Raw genomic sequence first — 23829 nt, forward strand, 5'->3', positions numbered from 1 at the left:
ATATAGCCATTGTTTTTGGGGTCTATTGAACTTTTGCCGTGACCGCCTGGTATGTCTCTTAATATTTCTGGATTTTGTATTTGAATGCCTCTCTCTTTTTCTCTAATGCGTTCTCAACTTCCTTCACTTCACTTCATTCAAGTTCCTTCCCTTGTTTTTGTTTTTTCTTATTGCATTTTTCCAGCTTTAGCTCAGAAGCTTTCTTAGCCACCTGTCTCTTCAAAGCTGTCCTCTCCACCTGGTTGCTAGCGATATCTCCAACTTTGGCTTTGTTTTTATTTCAAAAAGCTTATCATGTATTAGAGGAATGGTGATCTATAACGCTTTGTTTACACTCAATACAGAGTGAGTTCGGAACCTATTTTGAGTAGGAATAAATATATTCAGTTAATCAGTCATGATAATAAATGTCAGAACATGTATAATTTAAAAAAAAGTGTTTTGGCTGTCAATGTCACATTAACTTTACTTTATCATTCAGAAAATCAATTTTCAAAAAGCTGGTCACATATTAGAGGAATAGTGATCCCTATTATACCTTTTATAAACTAAAAATGGGAGAATTTGGAACATATTTTGTCTTTTACCAAAATGCCTTAAACAGGGAGCTGAAATCAATAAAAACACAAGGTAAGGTGGGTAAGGTGTCTTGCCTAAGGACACAACAGTAGAACTTGGTCTGAGTGGGAATCAATCCTTCGACTTTTGGATTGGGGGACCACTTGCCTAACCACTGTGACCTGAAATACTGCGTAATCACTACTGTTGCTACTGCTTTGCTACAACTACAGTTTCTGAATTTTTACTTGGCCAATGCACCGTCTGCTTGGGTGATAGGCTTAATGCCACACTATGGGACATTTCAACTCCCATGCACTAAAATGAGCCATCAGTTCAGGTAAACGAAATGTTAAAAACTTCCCATAAAAATCTCAAAAGTAAACAAAAGGCGTAATGGAAAACTAGGCTAATGTAGTATTTTAGGAGTTTAGTCTGTCTCTGCTTTCACTTTGTTGTGTCCACACATTTAAGCGCATCACTCATCACATGCATTATTAACCGCTCCCAAATAGAGTTTGCTTTAGTGATGGGGCGGGGAGCAGCAAACAAAGATGTTTTTTCAGAGTACAAACACAAGGGCCCACAATGACTTCAAAATTACTTTAAGATGAGTTGGAATCTCTCCAGGATCTTTTTAAGTAATCTCAATTCAAAGCATTTATGAACTACTACTACTATGCTACTACAACATGTGCCTATTCTTTGAAATTAATGAAGTGCCCCGAGGTCCCCTGGAAGAGCTGGAGAAAGTGTGTGTGGAAAGGGAAGTCAGGGCCTCCCTGCTCAGACTGCTGCCTCTGTGACCCGGCCCCGGATAAAGTGGAAGAAAATGGATGGATGGAAGTAATGAAAAAATGAAAATGCAATTCAAAGAGAAATAACTGCACCAAAAAGACAATTGGAAGAAGTGTAAACTTACTGAATCCAACCCCTAATATCAGTCAATTAATGCAATTTCTGCTAGTTGGCTGAGATTATCGGCAGATATGGGCCCTTGGAGACATATTGGCTGTCGGCTTAAATATTGCCTATATGGGCCAGTAGCTGATGTGGGCATGTTATACCTCACTGTAAAGCATAGACTATATTATGTCAATTTAATCCAATTTACAGACAGATAAATGTCCTAATATGTGCCACTGCATCAATATTTATCAAAGGAGTAATTTGTTTCTGTGGCGCCGTCCAGCCCCTGAATGCACCCCCCGAGTCAGGTCGCGTGACTCACATGCTCTTGTTTACACCAGTGTGATCTCACCATTGCTCTGAGGCAACATTGAGGTGCCTGCTTTAAATGCTCTTGTGTCTGATCTAAGCTATTAACTATAAATAAAAGTGAACTTCAGCGCAGTTTAGGCCAGCAACAAAACTACTGCTTGTTTTAAGTGTGAATGCGGAGAAGAGACGACTGTCCCATATACAGATTATGATGGATTATGTTCTTTTTAATATGATCGTTTTGAGTCAGGATTAAAAGGACACTTGTTCGTCAAGACTTTTGATCTGAAAGGAGCCTGTACGAGTGGTTAGCTGCTGTAAGCTATTACACATGTACAACCTGTTTTCTCATACACTGGCCAGCTGTAAAGTGACTGTAGCTGCTGTATACATGTTATTGGACCTGCACTGATATATAGATGAGCTGTGAATACAGGTGTGAATGGTCTACATTTATGCATATAATTAATTACAGCAGCACGCAGACATTTAAGTTAACCACCAAAAGCTTAGCAATAATTTACTTACTTTGTTTAAAAAATTTCACCCAAAAATACCATTAGGCCTACCTATAGTCTTTAAATATGACTGTAAAGAAGCAAAATAACAGTAAATGTAGCCTAAAGAAACCCAATTTAAAATCCAACAGAGTAAAGTTTAAATTTTATAAACAATTGAAGATTTACAGTGTATTTTTACATCAGCTGTTACATCGGCTCCAAAGCCCCTTTTATTTTTCCTACTACTACTAGTACTGCTACTACTACTGCTAACCACTATTACTATTATTGTTACTACTATCCCTTCTGCAACTACTGCTACCATTGCAGTATACTTCTTACATTTACTCTGCAACATCTAAAAATATTGTCACTGGTACAGTTAGTACTGCTGTCCAATTTCTGTTGAGCTTACAAATGCAAATATTGTCACATGTCTTACAGAAAGCAGCCTACTACTACTGCTACTGCTATAACCACCATAATTACTACTACACAGACTTTTACAGCTAACTCTATTCTTACTAGAACTGTTACCTATACTGTATACAAAGACATCTCAAACAACTCTCCATTTTCCACTATCCTCACTTCTTCTATAGCTTATTTTTGACACTACACAGTTTGACAAAAATATTTTATCTTGAGAATAATAGTAGCTAGCCTGTTCGTTTTCCACACTGTCTCACAATATCAGCCCACATTGTTCTGTCTTAAATGGAGTTAGTGTTTTTGCTGCAGTACAAGTTCTGATGCTGTGGCTAAAGGTCAGTCTCACAGGTGTGTGCACTTCCTCTGACCGCTCCACCATCTGCTCAGGCTTATACTGCTCGTAACATTGACTGGGCTTTCCTTAAGGCTTGCGCATTTCATTAATATATTTATAAGTGTCCAGACCAGTACTACGTCAAGTACACCACTGCAGAGCCTTGAAGGTTGTTGATGGATTAGGAGGAAAAGATAAGACCCCACCTGCACTGCAAGTTCAAAGAGGAATAAGATAGGGTTTGTACACGCTTTTTTGCACAAGAAATAGAAGTTTGTGGCATCTAAGGTTACAGCTTTTATGTCTACGTTCAAGGCTTAGTAGTGTACAGATACAGAGATATATTTTCTTCTACCTTAACATATGCGTGAAAAGGCACTGCTCCATCGATTGACCTTGTAAAGCTTTTGAATTTTAACATGATTTTACTCCATTGAAATTCTGCTGCATCTTTCATGTATTAGTCCTTCTTAAATGGTAAATTGAGTGCCCCATGTGCTGAAATATTTAGAGCTTTAGTCATTTCATTTTGCGTACATACTATGTTGTAGACATACACATCTACAGTATAAACTCTCCATGTGGATTATTGGGTTTTGCTCCCACGTATATTAAAATAGCAAGAAGAGCATTTGTACTTCTCTTTGATTTAACTTGTGGGTTAAAGGTGCACTACGGGACCTACTTGCGTTTATGAAGATGATACTGCTTTACTTAGAATGTTCTTAGGGCCCGTATTACACTATTTTCTGATCTGCTATAATCTTGTTTCCTCATCAAACACAAACCTAGTGTTGTGTTTTGTTTCTTTCACACATGTTTTAACAAGTTACTCAAACATGTGTGAATGAACAAAACACAACTCCAAGTACGTTTTTGATGAGGTACCAACGTTATAGCATGGTTTAAAGCTCACAAATGTCAGTTTTGCGTAGGGTGACCAGATATCCCTGTTTACCTGGGACAGTCTCAGTTTTGAGCCCTGAGTCCCCTGTCCCTGCAGATTTATCCAAAACCATTTGACTGTGATTTGTCCCAGTTTTATACAAGAAATGTCCCAGATTTCCCTATTTTTGACAAACCTGATCCCTACCAACAGTAAAGATATGCATACATTGTCATTTGTTTAGGTAAAATACAGAAAAGCTCCTTAAAAATGACCAAAACACAAAGAAAATGTGATTATACTGACTCACAATAGTGCAGAGCGCAGTACAGTTTTCCTTAATTATGCACTAGTTTCACAATTTTATTATTACCAACCACCACAAACCGGGGGTGTCTCAGTATTTGATTTAGAAAATCTGGTCACCCTAATTTTGCGTAATAGAGAACCTTTTAAAGTTGGACTATTTCACTGGCTTAAATATTAGAAGAAGAGGTTGTTTTTATTTTTATTTTTTTTCATCAAAGTTTGTTATTCCATCTGTTAAATCAGCCTGTTTACTTTACTGCTCTTTTTTTCTCCTTTTTTAACAGTTTGTATTCCAAGACTAACATTTATCATGAACCACTCTTAAAACTGAGGTCTGTCCCAACGTGTGGATGAAAGTATTGCACAGTTTGAGTACCCTAGGGTTCAAATATGGCAGGATAAAAGAAAAGGGGTTTGGGTCTGGTAAGGCATTTGGCATAAAAGACACAGGCATAAATAGAAGAACATGCATCAAACTCAGCATCTAAAAGGAGATTATAGACTTCTACCAAAATGAAAAAAGAAAAAAGAAAGCTATGTCAAATGGTATATTAAATTGCATGGCTGGTGGGGAGATGCTGTGTTGATCGAGTTAACAGCTTGTACTTCTGTTGTTGATTTAATTATGGCAGTGTAAAAAGGCTTGATACATGTTAAGATAATGAATACAAGTGATGTTTAGTAATAAGTGAAGTACATGATTAAATAAAAGGTATTTTCTTGTTGTGCGTTTGCAGACGGTGCGTCATGGCTTCCCGTACCAGCCCACAGCTCTGGCCTTCGACCCTGTTCAGAAGATCCTGGCCATTGGCTCCAGATCGGGAGGAGTGCGGATGTATCCTTAACACAGTTTTTTCTGACAATCTCCTTGTAGCGATATAATAAAGAAATCAATTTCACAGAAAAACACTGCTGGCAATCCATGCTCATCAAAATAACATGAGGCGTCAGAGAATGTAGTCATTATATTGCGGAAGTATGATCTATTATCAATTTCTGTGGGGTCTAAAAGTCATACGTTGCAAATCAATCAAATACCTTATTATAGGAAATTATTTTAAAAATGTAATCCAAGCGTGCAGTATTTTAATTTGCTTTAAGATGGTATGAGAGAACCTGTTTAAAATGATAAAAGCACTTCACCCTAAACTGTGCCCATCTATAATCTATTTCCCTACTTTGACCTATAATGTCCTCCTCTTCTATCACTCTCCTCTCTTCCCCTCCTCCTTCTTTCTCCTTTACCTCCCTTTCCTCCTCCTCATCCCCTCTAACTGTTGTTCATCTTGCAGCACTGTCAAATCCACTGGTTGAACTGTCATGTTGGACCCTCCGGGCTGTCTATCCTGCGCGGGTCACTCGGTCACCATGACGACTGGGGGGTTCAAAGTTCAAAGAGCACGATCCCGGTAGGAGATTACACCCTCATAAATTCTCCTTATACTTTTCCCAGAGAATCCCTCCAGGCCACGGCACATCCCGGGCTGCAAACAAGTATTGATGTCTGTGTGAGAGAAGAGTGACTTCTGAGTTGAATCTTTCAGAGCTGTGTTCCTAGAGATACTGGGATAACATGGGGTTTAGTTTTGTCCTTGAAACCCGTGTAACACATATTGTTGCAGGAAACGTGGGCCCTGTTTTGTTACATGAATGAGTGGCTGTCTTTGCATGTGATGCTAGTTTAACTTAGCTTTGTGCATTGCTACAATAGAAAGTGTTTTTACATGGTTTTCTGGCTTGTTGTAAATTTGGTCAAAGCTGAGGATATAGTGTATGTATACTGTAGGTTCCTATGCATGGGTTTCAACTTGTGTTATAAGCAACATTTTGAGGACATTTCACCATTCAGAAAATAGAACATTTCATTTTTAATTGTTATTTGCCATGGTTATGGAGATGACCCATTAATAATTTGAAGCAAGTGGATAAATACAGTGCTTAGTGATTTTGATAAAAGCACAGGTTAAAGTTTAAGGTTCACTTTATTGTCCCCGTAGGGTAATTTGTCCACATTTTGCCCATCCTTCAATGCCTCTGGGTCATCTCCTCAGGAACAGTGAGCACTGTGAAGAAATATGAGAAATATGATCTGATCCCGAAGGCAGAGTTAACCAGTGCATTGACTCTATTGACCGTTTGATTTCTATGTGGACTGTGGTTCTGGCTGCCTCCTGCGGTTTGGGCCTATGTGTGGGAGACCCATCTCTGTGATCTTCTTGCTAGTCTTGGGCTACGTTTATATGATGACGGTTTGAATAGAAGACACAAAAGTTATTCTGCATTTAAATGAAGGTTTTTGGGAGGATGCAAAAATGGGTGGAATTTGATAAGGTATGTATGCCAGGCGGCTAGGTGGTGAAGTATGTGACTTAAACGTGTACGCGATGTGAGCAGATCTGACCAGATCTGACCAGAGTTTTGCGTCTTGGGCAGTGTACATGGAAACTCTACGGCAGAGCGTATTCAACTTTTCCACTCTGGAGGGTGATGTCGGATTTTTACGTTTTTAAGCCCCAAAAACACCGTCACCGTCTAAATGAAAGGCACTTTTGATAAAATATTTTGTCATTTTTACCCGCAAGCATTCTTGTGTAAACCAACCGGTGGTCTGGACTACTATGGTGCATGTTTTGCGTTGCATGTAGTAGTTCATAGTCAAAGTCCTGCTATTGGCTAAGCAGTTGTTGTTTATAAGTGATAGAATTGGTTTAGTAGAATATAGAAAATTTAAAAATTTTAATACTTCATTGGGTTTGAAATTTTTGAATTGTGTCCAGGATTTTCAACTTTTGGCATTACATTACAGTAGTTGCTATCATTGCGTATTGACACAGTGTCTAATGAGTTACGCATGATTACAACTGCCTGAATATTTCTCTGAGGACTTGTGGCTGGATTGAAGTCTGTGAGTGACTTATCGTTTGTATTGACATGCGGCACACCTCCCTATGCTCCCCTGTGGCTTCTCAACACCCCCCTCTCTCTTTTCCTTTATCTCTGACATCCTTTGTTTCTCTCTTGCTCTTTTCTCCGCTCTCTCACTCTCTTTCTCACTCCTCTCTCTCTTTTCCCATTACTTTCTTTCTTCTGTTCTTTTTTCTGTTTATCGTGTACGATCTATTTCAATTTTTCTCTTGCTTTTGCTCCTCTCACTCGTATTTTTTTACCCCCTTTCTCTCTCTCTCTTTTGTACTCTCTTTTTGACCTATACACTTTCGCTCTACTCATTCTCTTTTTCTGCCTCATCTCCCTTGCTCTCTCCTTTTTTCATATTTCCTGTTCTTCAGTTTCCCTTCCTCTCCTCTTGTCTCTTTTCCTTGTTTCTCTCTCTCCCTTTTTTGTCTTTTACTCTTTCTGCCTTGTGCTCTCTCTTTCCATTTCTCTCTTCTTTCTCTCTTTTTGCCTCTCTTCCTCCTCTCCTATTCGTTCTCTCTTATGCTGTTTCTCCCTCAGCCATTATTACCTTCAATCAAGCAGCACCTCTTTTTTTTCTTTCTTTGCTCTGCTTGTATTCCTTCTCATCCCTCTTTCTCCCTGTCCTTCATATGTGTTCTGAGAAACTGCTGCTTTGCTTTGAACATGGCCCTGTCATCTCCAGTCATGGACGCTCTTTGTCTTTTCCTTTTTCACCGTATTTCTGTTTCTGTCCCTTTTACAGCTGTGTGACCCAATCATGTTTTTGACAGCTGAAAAGGAACCGCTTGGTAGTATTTCTATCACCCCTGTTGAACTTCTGCTAATATCAAGTTGTCTCAAGTGAGCTCTACATCTATTTACGTTGTGAATGACACCTGGTTTGTCGATCCTTATTGTTGTCGTGAGGAATATATCCTCTGCGTTTGACCCATCCTTCAGATCTTGTACTAAGCTTGGTCAGGGCTACATAGCTGGAATATTAGCCTGTTGTGTTCTTGTCTTGTTCTTGTCTTGTTCTTGTCTTATATTTTTATAGGGCTTTTGAAGTGACGATGGCACTTTGAATTGCATTATTCATTCACTCCATGCTTGGTGGTGATGAGCTACTAAATCCACAGCTGCCCTGAGGTAGACTAATAGAAGTGAGCCTGCCAATCTGCACCATCGGCCCCCACTTTCATACTAGGCAATCTGGGTGAATCTTTGCCAGCATACAGTAGTCTCTATATTAATAACTTATTTTTAAAGACAATTATAGATACTAGAAGATGTATTTACCTTGTTGTGTCTCAGCTGCTAGTTGTAAGCCATCTTCAGGACACCAAAAAATATATAAAAAGGAAACATCAATGACACTCACCAGAACACAAGCAGAGCAGAGAAATCTAAATCCACCATATCAGATCACTGTAAAAGAAATAAGTTCAAACACTGGATCAAGGAAGCCATTGAACTCTGAAAACATGGCATGGACAGCATCGACTGTGATGATGGACTGTTCCTCCTTTCACACACTCTCCTCCAGACACCACCGGGCGACAGGAGGTGTGGTCAGTCTGAGCGACCTGCCAGGTCCATCAGGCAGACCACACCAACAGGAAGTAACAACAGCTGATATACTATGACATGTCACCACAAACACCAGTGGCAGTTCTGAAGATAGCTTGCAGCCAGCAACCAAAACATGTCAAGAAGGTAAATACGTCTCCTACTTTAAAAATAACCCAAGTTAATACACAAAAGAAGACAAAATTTATGCTTCTGGATTTGTTTCTAAAATAGACCCACTACTGCCCCGAAGTATTCCATTCTCTATTACAGTATTAACCAAGCCCAGCCCTGCTTATCTTCCAGGATCAGATGATCGAGCGTTCTCAAGCTGCTATGGGGCAAATTAAACATTTAAACTTTTATTTTCAACCATATTATCCCCAGCATGCCAGTTTGTTCTAAAATGCCTATAGTCTCTTGCATTGGCTGAGTCATCATATCCAAGAGTACAATTGATTTTCCTGTTTGTTCCCACACATCTATCTCATTCATGTTGAGAAATATGATCTGATCCTGAAGGCAGAGTTAACCAGTGTATTGACTCTATTGACCAATTGATTTCTAGGTGGACTGTGGTTATGGCTGCATTTTGCCGTTTGGTGCCATGCTCTGGTGTTACTGGATTTGGGCCTATTTGTTTCAGTAAGGCCAATGGAAATCAATGTAGGGCTCTGTTTGCTCACTGCATGTGTCAACATCCATTTAGGCCTCAATATTGCTTCTGAACTGACTCATATGTGGGAGAGATGGAGGATGGAGGATTTGAATGGCAGGTTGCGTAAGGAAAAGTGAAAGTATATAACTGTGAAAGACCAATACCAGGTGTATTTATAATTACCTCAAAAAGTATTTTTACTTTAAAGGTACGTGTCACTTTTCTGGTGGAGGATCTGCTACCTACTTGTGTCATTGGAGATATTATTACTTTGCCTGGAACATTCCACAGTAGGACTTTACCTGGTAAAGGACCAGGACCTGGTAGTGCTGCCATGGAGAAAGAAGTTTAATGCCATACTGTGGAACATTCTACTCTAACTGATACAATTTCCCTGTAGAGAAAATAGAAATGTTAACTAGTGCACTTTTAAAGAATATCCCATAAAACTTTGCTACATTGTCAAAAATTATACTTAAATGAAAGGCCAATCAGCTGTCATTCTACCCCCACTGGGGTACTATTGATGATTGACAGCTGGCTGTCTGCTGCTATCTTTGAAGCTACTTTCAAAGCTCATTTAAAAGAATAGCTCATTTTACCCATATTGTATAATGTAAGTGTTATGAATATGAATCATGGCCCAACTTTTGTTCAGATTGAATTGAATAATTTATTTTCCTAGTGCTTTTGACCTATTTTAATTCTGCTCTGGACCCCTTTTAATTTGACCAAGAAATAGTAGATTTTCCTTCCAGGATTTCACTATTGTTGCATGATATAGAACAATTCATCGTAATTTTAACTAATCATAAAAGTTACCTATGCCCTGTTTATTTAAATTGGAATCATTTTTACCCCCACAATTTGGTAGCATAAATGACTAAAATGATTGCCTGACCAGCTAGCCCCTCTATATTCCCAGAAGGGACAGCCCAACTTCACCTGCTAATTTGTATCACATTTATCATTCAGAACAAAATATGTCACTTCTTTTACCAGAAATAAGTAATGGGTTGGTGCTTCAGTTGTTGATTCTGACACTTTTTCTCAGTCCTTGATGTTTTATTTATGTATTTTTTTATGTATAAGCAGCCATGTTTCTTTTTGACATAAACAGAGCATGCGTCTGATTAATCCTCCTGTCAATCAAGCCCTCTGAAAACAGGGAGACAGGATACAGCTCCAGTTCCACTCATTTTTGTAAAGTTTTTTTTAAGTGTTGTTCTGGCAGGCTAGGAAAAAATATATATTTTAGCCATGCAGTTCACATACAGCCCACAGGTGTATTGTTAGTCCATATGGCTGGCTTTACAGTCCCTGGTCCTATTCTTTCTAATGCTTTTGTTCATAAATCATTTAGCTTTTAATGTCATTCTCCTCTTCACTGTTCGGGGCTGTATTCTCCGAGCAGTTCATCATCCCTAATCCATTTATCTCTCTTTCACCAAATGCACATTTTTCCATTGATTAAATGTAGAGTTCACAGTAAAACTTTATAGATCTAATACTTTAATTGCATTTGGGGTTCAAAAGGCTCTCTACAGATTATTTACATCTCATAAGCTAATAAACAAGTGCTTGGACAAATAAGCATGTTGAGACATCTATATTAATTTAATGATGTCATAGCTGTAACTGTGCTATTGACTTTTGTGTGTAGTCTTCAGATCATTAGAGGTTTTTGAGATGCTCTGTTGTAACCCAGCCTCAATTTGTCCTCTTTTCAGACTTCCTCATACACCTGATGCTTGCCTAAAAATGTAATGTTTTGACATCCCTGTAAAAGTGAGTCAACTCTGCTCCGCTGTGAGGAAATTCTGTTCTTAAATTGTGCATGTGCCTAAAAATCATACATGTGATTAGGACTGCAGGTCTTTCATTGTTAAGTCCATTAAAAGGCAGATTAAACTCATGATTCACAGGTTTGTTTTAGACTAAATATATTGGGCTTCTTTCTCCACAGATTGTTGTTTTTGCATGAGTTCCCACGCAGGTGTAATTTTGTGAGAGGTTTGATTGAGATACATTGAGTAGATACATAATACTTTTGAGAGCTTTTGCCACGCCCCCTTTTTAGTCGACTAATCAATCAGCAGGACATGTCTTTATTCGACCAAGAATTTTTGTCAGCCATTCGTTAAAAGCAAAATGTAACTGTTTCGAAATCAGGAACCTTCTCAAATCCAGTTATTATTATTATTTTTTTAATTCCACTGAAGATATTTACTTTATTGTTGTCTTCAGTATACCAGTATATGTATGTATGTATGTATAGTGCAGCATATGTACATATATGTAATTGCAGCAACTCAAATTGTGATTTTGAGTCAAGTGTGATGTGTTGTTCAGGCCTAATTGGGATGATCTTTGAAGTTATACACAAACACCAAAATGATTCAGTGTTGTGATAATTACTGGCTAAATGTAGCAGTAAACAAGTTAAAGTCGTGCCATTAAATTGAATGTTTTCTCAGTTTTCCATTGTTGAAGAGAGGTAAACAGTCCTGGCAATCTCACTGAAAACAATACCTCCTCATCAGGTGGGAGTGCATTTGCATAAGGTGGTTGCCATGTTCTTATTTATAATGGGCTTTATGTAAAATAAATTAACACATCTTCATGGTTCATGCAGGACACGAGGTGAGTGTGATGTTGTTTTGAATGTATTTGTTTTTATGCATAAACATGTCATTGTACTGAATTGGACATTTAGAAGTGGGACCTAATATCTAAATAAGTAGCTAGCTTGTGACTGTAATGGTATTTGACAAATACTTCTTTAACAGCATACATCATCTCACCTGCTGTAGTTCCAGCTAAGTTCTTTATTGTCAAATTGTATAAAAATGAATCTTAGATTAGTTTTAGACAGAGCAGTGCCTCCACTTTGCATCATAGAATGTTGATAGAGTCCATAATTCATTCATAGTGTTTATTGTGTCCATTTGTATATAGAGACAAGTGGGTAGCAGGTTTCCCATTAGAAAGGTTACATAATGCACCTTTAAATTTGTATTAGCCTAATTTAATTTTCAAACAATCATACTGACAATGATAAAGTACCAGTCATAGTTAGATTCTCGATGCATTTGTTTAGCCTCCTTTTCTGATCTTAAAGTAAAAAATGAACTGCATTCTGTAGAATTATAGGACATGTTGTCTTATTAGGGACACAAAGGGTTAACAGTGTGTCTGACTGCCTCCATTGTTTTGTGCACTATCAGATTGAAGCCTCTGGGTGTTATGTTTCAAGTCTCATTTGCCCTCTCACTTTCAAAGCCATACTGTATATTACATCATTAGCATATATACAGTATGGAGAGGCTATTGTAGAGGGGGCTTTAGGTCATCCTGTTATTGTTGTTTCCTGGTTCTTTGATGGTTATACTCTTAGATGGTGGACTGTTTCTATAATATGGTATTTAAAAAAAAATAAAAATTCAGAAGTGAAAGTGAAATGGTATTCTAGTTTATCTACATTGAAACATGACATTTTGACTTGAAACTAACTACTATTCTTCATTTTTTTAAATTAAAGACCACGAATCAGCCAGGACTAGAACAAGATCAAACTGAGTCTACATCAGGACTAAATTGAGATTAAAACAGGACTATTGTAAACACAGTGATAAAAGGACTGAATGCAAGTACACTACAGTGTAAATCTGTTGCACCTTGTGTTGTCCTGTGGTAATACATGAAGTGCTCCGCTGTGTTTTTAAACTTCACACTTCTTTACTAGAATCATTTGAATAATTTTAGCCGTGGAATTGACAGTCTTTACTGAACAAGGGTTGCATTTACACAAATCACCATATCGCCTTATCGGAAACAATTTGCGTTTCCGAAAAGGAAAACCCAATATATTTGTTTACGTTTTACAGAAACAAAACTTAAAATCACATGACTAATTTGTATCAACTAAGTGCTCAAAAAACAGCTCACTCCTTGTGTGCTGATTTGGTTCAGCTACTGTCAGACTAAAGGACACTACTCAGTGGAATATATGTGTTCTTTCTGTGACAGAGGGGTGTTCTGCTAACCATGTCTGAAATTGCAGCAGCCGATTTATAGCCGAGAAAATAGTCTTTATGTGAACCATGTACTAGCAAGTAGTTCTAGCTACGCTGTTTCCTGTTTGTCTTTCGTTTGTTTAAACTGTTTTCCACAATGGCATCATATGACCGATGTCACAAACCCAGCGAATCAGGAAGGCCCAAGTCACAGTTACGTGGTCCAATAAGGACGGCAACTAGAACTCCTACGTCAATGTGTCAATGTGTTTTACTCAGATGAATTCGTGGGAGTTAGCTGTGCCAGATCATTCCATCTCATTTTCCATTGGATTAGTGTGGACGAACACTGCATTCGTAACGAAAACGACTTGAATATGTACTAGAGTGGATGAGGCCTAAATAAAAGGTAGCTGTTGACTTGAAAACTACCTCTTGACATCAAGGTGGAACAGAGCATTTTGACAGGCAGACTAATAATCAAGGCTTACTCAAACATGTGAATGAAACAAAACACAACTCGGGTTATGTTTGTGATGAGGCAACAACATAAAAAAATGGCTCAAAGCTCACAAGAGTCAATTTTGTATAATATAGGACCTTTAATATTGTGATGTCCTCTGGCCCTCCACTACAGTCACCCCTTCATTGAGCTGGCTGTGTCCTGTTCTGTTGGATGGTGCATAGTGACAGTGTGTACTTTGTGCTGGTGCAGTGCTGGCAGTGAGGCTCTCTGCAGCACCCAGGACCCTCCTCCCTTCTCTCTCCTCCCCTTTTTGCCTGTAGCGAGATTACCACCTGATATACATTGACCTAGTACAGTGGCACGCATCAACACAACAGGGGACTCATGTCATGTAATGGTCTGTTTCTGGGTCCTTGTAGGGTTGCCAGTATGTGTATGGATGAGTACTGGAGCATGCTCTGGGGTGGTTATATTGTTTTTGTATTTCTGTTTGGTGGTGCTGCAGTGGAAGAATGAAGGATGCAGGTAATAGAATTGGCCCGAGTCGGATAGACAGTCACTTCTCATAAGAGTCAATCAAGATCCGAAAGAGAGAGACGCAATAGGGAGGGACAGTGCAGGGGTGAGTGGAGACAGGGAGAAATGCGTAGTTTGGCCATAACATAATGATACAATGGCACACTGTAAAAATTGGTATCGACTTGAGTTGAGTACATGAGACTTGAATGTGGTAAGGAGTATTTTTAAGCTTTGACCATTGTTTCAATTTATTTAGTTAGTATCATTGGTTTGTCTTCATTAAAGGTATGCCAAAATATTGAAATATTGATATATTGTATCATTTAATGTGATGATACAGTATCGATATCGTGGGCTGCTATATTAATATATAACCAAGAGTGTTTTTTTGGTGTATTTTACTTAATTATTTTGTTACAGCGCTACAGTTTTGTTGTTTTAGTGAAAGGAAACTCGATTATGCAACACATTTGACATTTTCACTGTTTTGATGATTAAAATGTTGGTGTTTCATATTAACTTTGCACAAGAAGTGGTTTAACAAAGACTTTTAGTATCACAAACATGATTTAGCCATTGTTTTTTATTGAACCGTATCAAATAGATTAGAAATGCATCATATCGAATCAAAAGTGCACTGTATCGAGATATGTATCGTATCGTGGCCTATGTATCGAAGTATGTATCGTATCAGCAACTTCTTAATGATACCCAGCTCTAGTCATCATATTTTTTCTTGGTTTAAAATGATTTTTTTATTATTTTTTTTTGTTATTATTGTTTCATTATGCTTTTTAACCTTTATCAGTAATTTTGACACTATTTGTATCATTTGTTTTATTTTTACTACAAATATAATAAAACAACATTATGTTGAAAGATAATTAAAAAACATATTAAAAACAAACAAATTATGACCTATTTAAATTAGCCAAAGCTTACATATTTAATTTTCACTTATGGATGTATTCTTTTTTTTTTTTTTTTTTTACTGTGAATTAGACATAGATTTTTCTAAGGCTAATCTAATCTTTCTATCAGTATATAGTGAAAGATTTGCTTTTGAATGGTAACTGCATTAGACCTGCAACTAACCAACCATAATCCCCACATAAGACCCTAGGTGATACAGGCGCCATTGAAAAATAAATAAAATATTCTTTAAGGTAGATACATGAAGGTGGTGAATGAATGACTAGTTGTCTTATCACTGTTAGGGATGCACCAATCCGATACTGGTATCAGATATCAGCACTGATACTGAAACATTTGCTGGATTGCTGGATATTGGTTCAGCCCATATTCTTTTTGTTCATACATCAATGTAATAAGACAATTTACTAGTCATAGTTGGCCAAGAAGTTTCATAATGTTTTAATTTGTCTATATACAAGGTTTGGATCACATTGTTTGGATCAGTTTTGTCTATCTTATTTTTGTTTGAAGGGAACAAATGCTGTTTTTAGCCTCTGCACTAGTATTGGCTGATATTGGATATTGACAGATATTTAAAGCTATAGTATCGGAATTGGTATAGGAAATGAAAAGGCTGGATTGGTGCCTCTCTAGTCATTGTATGCCATTTGTTCTCCCACCAAACTTTATTTTGTTTTGTTTTTTATTCAGCTAATACATTTTGTCTTACATTTAAAAAATATAATTGTGTCCCAAAGCTATTTACAAGCTGTGGTCCTATTTATTTGTATTTGCAGTCCATTCAGGTTGTACACAGACATCTAAATTGGTGTTATTTGTGTGTCAGGTAACGTGAGCCCTGACTCACCTAAGTGCAGCAATTCTCCATTCTTTATGTAAATACGAATAAATTACTGTTTTGGGGACAAATCATGATGACACAAAACAGTGATGCAAGTTTGTTTGGTTGAATATTTCCGCCTGGGAGTGGAAAGTAAAACTGGTTTATAATTTCAAATGTCAACAGAGTGAAATTTCCGAGCATATTATAAATGCAGCTAATATTGTCTGGTGGTAGTGGTGCTTGTGAGCTCTTGCTAAGTGCTGTTTCAAAAATACAAACATTTGTCTGTGTAAAAATCTAAATGAGCTGAAATCGCTTTTGCCAAATACACTTTTCGCCTTTAAAAAAGAAACCATTTACTGCAGTGAGTTCGCATTCACTTTCCACAGTAGAAGTAATAAGCCAGCACAAATAAAATATCTCTGAACACATCATCTAAGTATAGGGAAAGTACTAAAAAAAAAAACTGTGAATAATTGTAAGTTTTAGTCTGCTGTCATCATCATGAAGATCTTATAACTTTTGTACTTAAGCGGCTTGCTTCTTTACAGATCTGACTTGCTGCTTGGCCTGGTTGTGGCATTCGCTTGTGTCCATGGAGATAGATTAGTTCAATTTCCTACTGTAGACTATTCCAAGCAAATCAATAACATCTTCAAGCAGGTGGTGGGTCCTCCTCTAGAAAATTTACATTTAAACATTGTACATTGAATTGTACACACATACACATACATTGAATTGTATTTACATTATATTAAACTCAGATACTCCCTACTAAGACTGGCAGTTTTATTCCAGACCTGACCATTCTGCAGTTTTATAATTGGGCAAGATACATGACCAACTATGTCTCCTGCATTAATTTGTGTATGTTTATTAGCTTATAAAACCTTATAATAATTGAAAATGAATTGTTGGCAGAACTTTAATAATACAAGATTTACTTTTGAAATAAAATGGTTAGAATCTTTTCACTTTATACCTAGAAATCAGTACATGAACACATGTGCAAATGAATTAAAGGAAACACAGACCCATTCTTTATGAGAAGTGCCTTGCTCGAGGACACAACACCAGCTGTCAGACAACCAGTTATTATTTAGAGGTTCTACTGTTTCATTGCAGTGTGTAACTTTAGACCACTTTTATGCTATTTTCATTGAAGTTGACTCAAGCTAATATTGTGTGTCACTCTCAAGTCACTTACCAGGATTAGATTTGACATAAATTAGCCCGTGCTAGCAACCGCCCTTCTCCTTGTTGCTAAGGGAGAGGGGGACTGCATTCGTAGCCTGTATTTTTCCCTATTATTTTTTTTCGAAGAACCACATGTTGTCCTATGTCCAGCAGATTTGCAATTAGGAAGTCTAATTCGGCCAATGGAGCGTGAGTCGGCATGGCGACCAGTGTAAACAAACGGTTAGTGTTACGATCCATTATAAATCACATTGAACACAGCGGTGGTGACAGGCACAGCTTTGCACTGTCAGAAAACAATAGCATCAGATAGCCATCAATTAAGCAGTCATGGCTACCATGCTACGCCTTAGCATCTAGATATTATCACCATGTTTTGCCCAATCTTGGCCAATATCCGTAATAAGATGCTATACACCAGATGTTTTGGGTGTTTTGACTGCACACACCATCCATGTCGAATTTGCAGGATTTCCGTTTTGTTCAAATTTGTTGTCGGCAGTCGCTATGGAAACCAGAAAAGGGAAAGATAATGACACACACCCAGCGCCTGAGTCTGTTGTGATTGAATTACAGCTAATAGGATTCGCCAGTGTCTATTTGTAAACTGGAGTAAAAGGCAGGAGCGTGAGACGAAAAAAAGAGATAGAGAAGAAATAAAACATGGTGTATTTTTGCACATGTTTACCAAGGTTAAGAGAGGCTATGTTATACTGCATTCCATTTATGTTTTTAGGTCAGAACTTGGACCTCAGAGTAATGTTTTCACCGAGCTTCTGTGTTCCAGTGGTTATGCTGGAAAAACACTGACCAGTACATAACAGTAATGGCTTAAAAGTAGCAATAAATACGAGGAAAGTGCTCAAATCTGCCGAAATGCCGGTCTGTTTGAATCACTTATTAACCTGGACATTGTTATTACATTTGTTACTTTCAAATCAACATGTGTGAGTAATTTTTTTGCTTTTGTTGACATTAGCTTTGTGTACACGTTAGCAACATTAGCACAGGAACGGGCGGACAGGAGGGAGCCACTAAATGAAAAATAACACGATTAATATCAATATTGTGCCTGACGGATATCAAACTTTATCAGTGCATGTTGGATTTTCTAACTTGGACCTAGCTTGAGGTTCTGATAAGTTACCTAAGTTTCTGAGTAGGAATTCTACTGTAAATTTACAAGCATCAAACTGTGTATGATATTCTATTTCTGTATATGTTGTCTATTTTTATTTTTTCAGTCATGGATCTGGATCTAACGTACTAACCCATCCAAGTACTAATCAGGCCAACCCTGCCAATCCAGCATCAGATTGGGCGTTGTCATATTTATACAGTTGCACTAATTTCCTACAGTTTAGGGTCTTTTACGTCCAAAGCTTTGCATGTCACTCCGGATACTGATATATCATTTAGATTTCAAACAAGGCTGATTTTTACACAGTCTCTGGTAAGCATAAAAAATCAAATCAAGCAAAACATTTTCAATCAACAAAACTGCAACATTTTGCTCTGGACAGACATTCTAATTTTATTTTCCAATTTGATAAAGTAAATTGGTTTTGACTTTGTAGATATGCACTGGTCTGGAACAAATGAATACAGAATAAACCGATTTATTCTTACAAAGAACTAGAACTCACTGACCCTTGAGAAGGAAAGAAGCATATTCATCCTGTTTATGGGTGCCATTTTGAGGGCTTTTCACCAAAAGATGTTCTGTATATTTATTCTGTATTGATAATTGAGAGCAATGTTCATGTTTCATCCTTCTGAAACCTGGATGATCTTAATAATTTTAGTAATATAAAGATATTGTATTTGATTAGTCACTACCGTACAGTCAAATGGAGATTTAGCCAATGAATAGCCATGTTATAATGTAGCTTCTTCAAAAACATATTTGGAGTTGTGTTTTGTTTCAATCTCACGTTTCAGTAATCCTTTATTATTAGTCTGGCTATTTCTCCAAAGCGCAAAATTAGGGTGACCAGACGTCCCTATTTACCCGAGACAGTCCCAGTTTTGTGCCCTGTGTCCCCTGTCCCAGCAGATTTATCCAAAACCACTGATTTTCGACAGTTTTATACAAGAAATGCCCCAGGTGTCCCTATTATTTGTTTAGGTAAAATACAGAAAAGCTGCTTAAAAATGACAAAAACACAAAGACACAAAGAAAATGTGACTGTACTGACTCATAGGGTGCTGAGGGCGTAATAGTTTTCCTTAATTATACACGCGTTTCATGGTTTTATTATAACCAACCACCCCAAACCAGGGATGTCCCAGTTTTTTTATTTTGAAAATCTGGTCATCCTACACAAAATGCCCTATTCTACTTTGTGATGTCATACTAGGTTTCATGATAACAGTTACCTTTTACTTTTACTTCAGTAGAAAATGGCCATTCCATTCCTGAAATTCTGCAATTGATTCTAGTGGAGGTGTGTGAAGTTTAAAAACACACAGCGCTGGACTAACATCTGTCACAAGGTGGAACAAAGTGTTTTCTGTTGGAGAGAAAAACGGGGCCTAAATATGTAGGGTTGGTGTGTTAAACGTGTGAATGAAACAAAACACAGCTTCAGGTATGTTTATGATGAGAAAACATAATAACAGATTAGAAAATAACGCAATATGGGCCCTTAAATCTCTTGTTTTTCTAAAAAGACATTTCTTTGTTTCACACACATTCCTTCCATTGGCCCTTATAGATAAAAGAAAAACATATATCATACACTCGGCACTTAAAGCGTCATCTTTTCTCTTTTCTTCCTACAAGACATGCTGCTCTGTAATCATGCAAGCTTTTAAAGACCATTGAGCAGTAAAGGTCCAGACACTGTTCCTTTCTAGACGTTAAATAAAAACGGCAAAGGTCAAACTACAGTCTATAATCTTAGTAAATTACATGCAGCCTTCCCACAGACTATACAAGAATATGGGCATGTCAGCTATTACAGGGATTTAAAGATTAGAATTCATTTAACCTATTGGAGTCTTATCGGTGCTCCATATTGTGTAGGTCTTTTGTAATTTATTCAATGGTGAGCATGGTATTCTCTCATAAATCTGGCTTGAATATTAAAACTTAGCTGACCTTTTAAGTCCATTTGTACCTTTCTCTATCAGAGGGGAGAAAAAATACAATGGTTGGATGCATTTTTCTCTGTTACAGTTGCCGCTAGATCTTGGAATGACATTTTCTCTGTTTTTCTGTGTCCTATATGAGACTAAATTGACTCTTGTGAGCTTTAAGCCATGTCAGAATGTTGTTAGCTTATTAAAAACATACCTGGGTTTTGTTTCATTCACACATGGTTGAGAAATCCTGCATGCTTAAAATGCTGCGTTCCACCTTGTGATGTCATGAAGCAGTAGTTTTTCGAGTTAGCAGCTACCTTTAACTTACCTGTTCAATAGAGATTGGCAATTCCAGGGCTGAAATTATCCAAATGATTCTAATGTACGGAGGATTACGGAGATTAAAAACACAGTAGAGCATTTCCTGTATTACCATAAGAACTCCTGTGTGTGTTTAAATTAATAACTAGCACAATATGGGCCCTTTAATAAAAACTACAAAAAAATGGAAGTGCTGAAATTAGTCAAAATAGAGATTCAATGAAGTCAGTTTATTAGCCCAGACATTGTTATTACATTTACATTTATCAAAGGTTAAGAGTAAAAGAGTTGACATTTGCACCGTGTAGACATTAGCAACACTACTGAGTTTCAAATTCTTGACCTTCCAACTAGGAATTCCTGAAGTATATTCTTGTACTCTTTGTTTTGTTTGTTTGAATATTTGAATGTAAGACAGGTCTAATAGGCACCAGGGACTGTGCTCCTGGAATATATTTATTCCAAAGCTTTTAAGATACACCTCTCTGGTAATGTAGCACATAGTATGGAATACATTTTTGGACAAAACCAGATGAACAAACCTTTTAAAATACAAGGTGAAATTTACATTACTAATCTGAGGCATTTTATTAATGTTCCTAGTAATTTTAGACCAAGTTTATCAATTCTTTGTCCTATTTTTAAGCATGCTTACAATGTTCCAAGAGAGCTTTGATACAACTGCCTTTGTGCCTCTTTCCAGAAATGCTAAAATTAGTTTATGCAATGCTTTAATAATGAATGCTTGTCAGATTTTTAATAGCATAATTTGCATATTTCTCAAAAGTACTGCACACCATTATAACAATCAGCATATCTACTGAGCTATTGCTGTACAGATCATGCAGGGCATTTTGTATTGTTAACATGGTCATTATTATTATTATGTGGTATTTCAGTTGATACTCTATGCTAGAATATAGTCATGTGTTAGAATAGGATTTCTTCACTCTCCAGTCACCTATTTTTTTCACAGAACTTAGTTATTTATTTGAGGTACTGTATGTTAATAATCGTGCTTACAAATATGTAATATGTACCATACCATAATAATGTGGAAACAAAAAACGGCCAGTTTCCAAGAATACTAAGTTTACAGTTCACAACATTATTATAAGTTACTACAACTAATTATTACTACTAAAAACAGCTGCTGCAAAAGCTTGGTGAAAATTTAAAGGTCCTACATTAGGTACACAAAATTGACTCTGGTGAGGTTGTAGCCATGTTAGAATGCTGTCACCTCTTCAAAAACATGCATAGAGAATGTTTTCTTTTTCAGAGAAGAACTCAGCCTAAATATACACATACATGTGTATATTTATATATACTTCAGGTTTGTTTTAATGAGGAAACAGCATAATATAGACTCTTAAATTGCCTAAATATTGCTTCATTGTTAGTATATACAAATAATACTTTACAAACGTATGTGTTGAGCTGGTTAGATCTAGTGTTTAGTTGTGTTGCTCACTGCCCTCTGGCTCAGAAGGCAGTTAGTCCTCTTCTCCCACTCACCAACCAAGCAAACAAACATACAAATATATAACAAACTGAACTGCTCTCATGGTTAAACCCAACCTAACTCTCCTCTCATCTCATCGACTTTACCTCTATGTACTCCACTGTAGCTCAGAGCTGTGTAGTCTTCAAACTACAACAAAGTACAAACAAAATAGTGTTTTACAGAGGGCTTTGTGTACCTTACTGGCTACATACAAGCATGGACCTGTATTTAGCCCAGGCTGTGCAGTAAGTATACAGTAGGTGAGCAATTTGATAAAATAAAATACTAATTGCGATTGTGATGGCATTTGTGATTAAAATGTTTTATAATAAACTTCTATCCAAAGTTGACATTTTAAAACCAGGACTGAAATAGACCTATGAACTATAACAAGAATCACTGGTATTTCAGAACATGAATTTATGGATCTAAATGTCAGGTTTAGTACTTAGAAAAAAGACACACATTTTGTCCATTCAAATTGTGATTTTGATTTAGATTTATTTTGCAGGCCTTTTTACATTTATATAGTCATGTTAACAGTTAGATCTGATTGTTCAAGCCTATACAGGTGTTGACAAGAATAAATATGCGCACAGAAAAGAAGAAGTCAAACTAATGTAGCAAAGACAAAAAATGAAAGAGAATTTTTATAGATTGAAAGAGTAATTGTACAAATGATTGTACTTTGTCTTCCAAATACAACAGTCACTCTAAAAGTCTACAAATGAACATGTCACCAGGTGTTATGATTCTCTTGTGCTCTTGGGTTACCTATCTATTCGAGTTCCTTTTTGAGATTTTTCTAGTCTTTTAAATGTAAAATGTGATATTAGAATTGAAACACACCAATTGAGCAGTCAGTTTTCCACATCTTCTTGTATGCATAATCTGAAAACATGCCCATTGTCATAGAAATGTGTCTTTTGAACTTCATGAATAATTCTTCATATTTTGTTGTTGTTTTGCAGCAAATAGAGGAAGATGTATCCACTTATTTTGAAAATTGTCAGGGCATTATAATGGTGGGAAGGCTATGTGAATGGAAATGCCAAGGTTAGTGAAGAAAATGGTGGTTTATACTATAGCTGAATGTATGGTAATGTAGGCTTGCAGGATTCAGTGTGAAAAAGGGTGACCTTGAGACGAGCTGTGGATCTCTGAAAGGTATCATCTAAAGAATAGATAGTGAAGATGGATTTTTCTAACCTCTTCCATTATTTAAATTAAATTAAAAACAACCAACTCCAAAATAATGCGTTATAGAGATTTGTTGTTGAGTCAGTTGGCCATTAAAGGTGCACTACATACTTTTCACCACCTGTTTGTCTCCATCGAGATATCATTGCTTTGCTGTAAGGTTCCACAATTTGGCATGAAATGTATTTATCTCCATGGAGACCTAATTACTGGATCTAATGTGGAGAGGCAACATCACTCACAATGCATTTTTCAAACTATTTGTTTGGCAGTAGAAACACATGTGCTTGAACAAATGATATAGATTAGTTTAATGCCGTACTGTGGCAATGAGCTTTTTTGGCAAAGCATGAGGTAAGCATGCAGCGGACCACACACCAGAAAAGCTACGTAGT

At 37.0% G+C, this 23829-nt stretch overlaps 1 protein-coding gene across 2 annotated transcripts in view; it reads left to right on the top strand.

Moving 5' to 3' along the window:
* Positions 1-23829, top strand: part of stxbp5l (syntaxin binding protein 5L) — a 195434-nt gene that overhangs the window by 40092 nt on the left and 131513 nt on the right. For both annotated transcript variants that reach the window (XM_055150169.1, XM_020920397.2), the window contains exon 2: positions 4978-5075. In XM_055150169.1, coding sequence (XP_055006144.1) covers positions 4978-5075 — 98 coding nt within the window. The remainder of the gene's footprint in view (positions 1-4977; positions 5076-23829) is intronic.

This window comes from Boleophthalmus pectinirostris, unplaced genomic scaffold (genome assembly GCF_026225935.1).
Source record: "Boleophthalmus pectinirostris isolate CB_2022bp ecotype Guang Dong unplaced genomic scaffold, ASM2622593v1 HiC_scaffold_1, whole genome shotgun sequence".
Classification (NCBI taxonomy): Eukaryota; Metazoa; Chordata; class Actinopteri; order Gobiiformes; family Gobiidae; genus Boleophthalmus; species Boleophthalmus pectinirostris.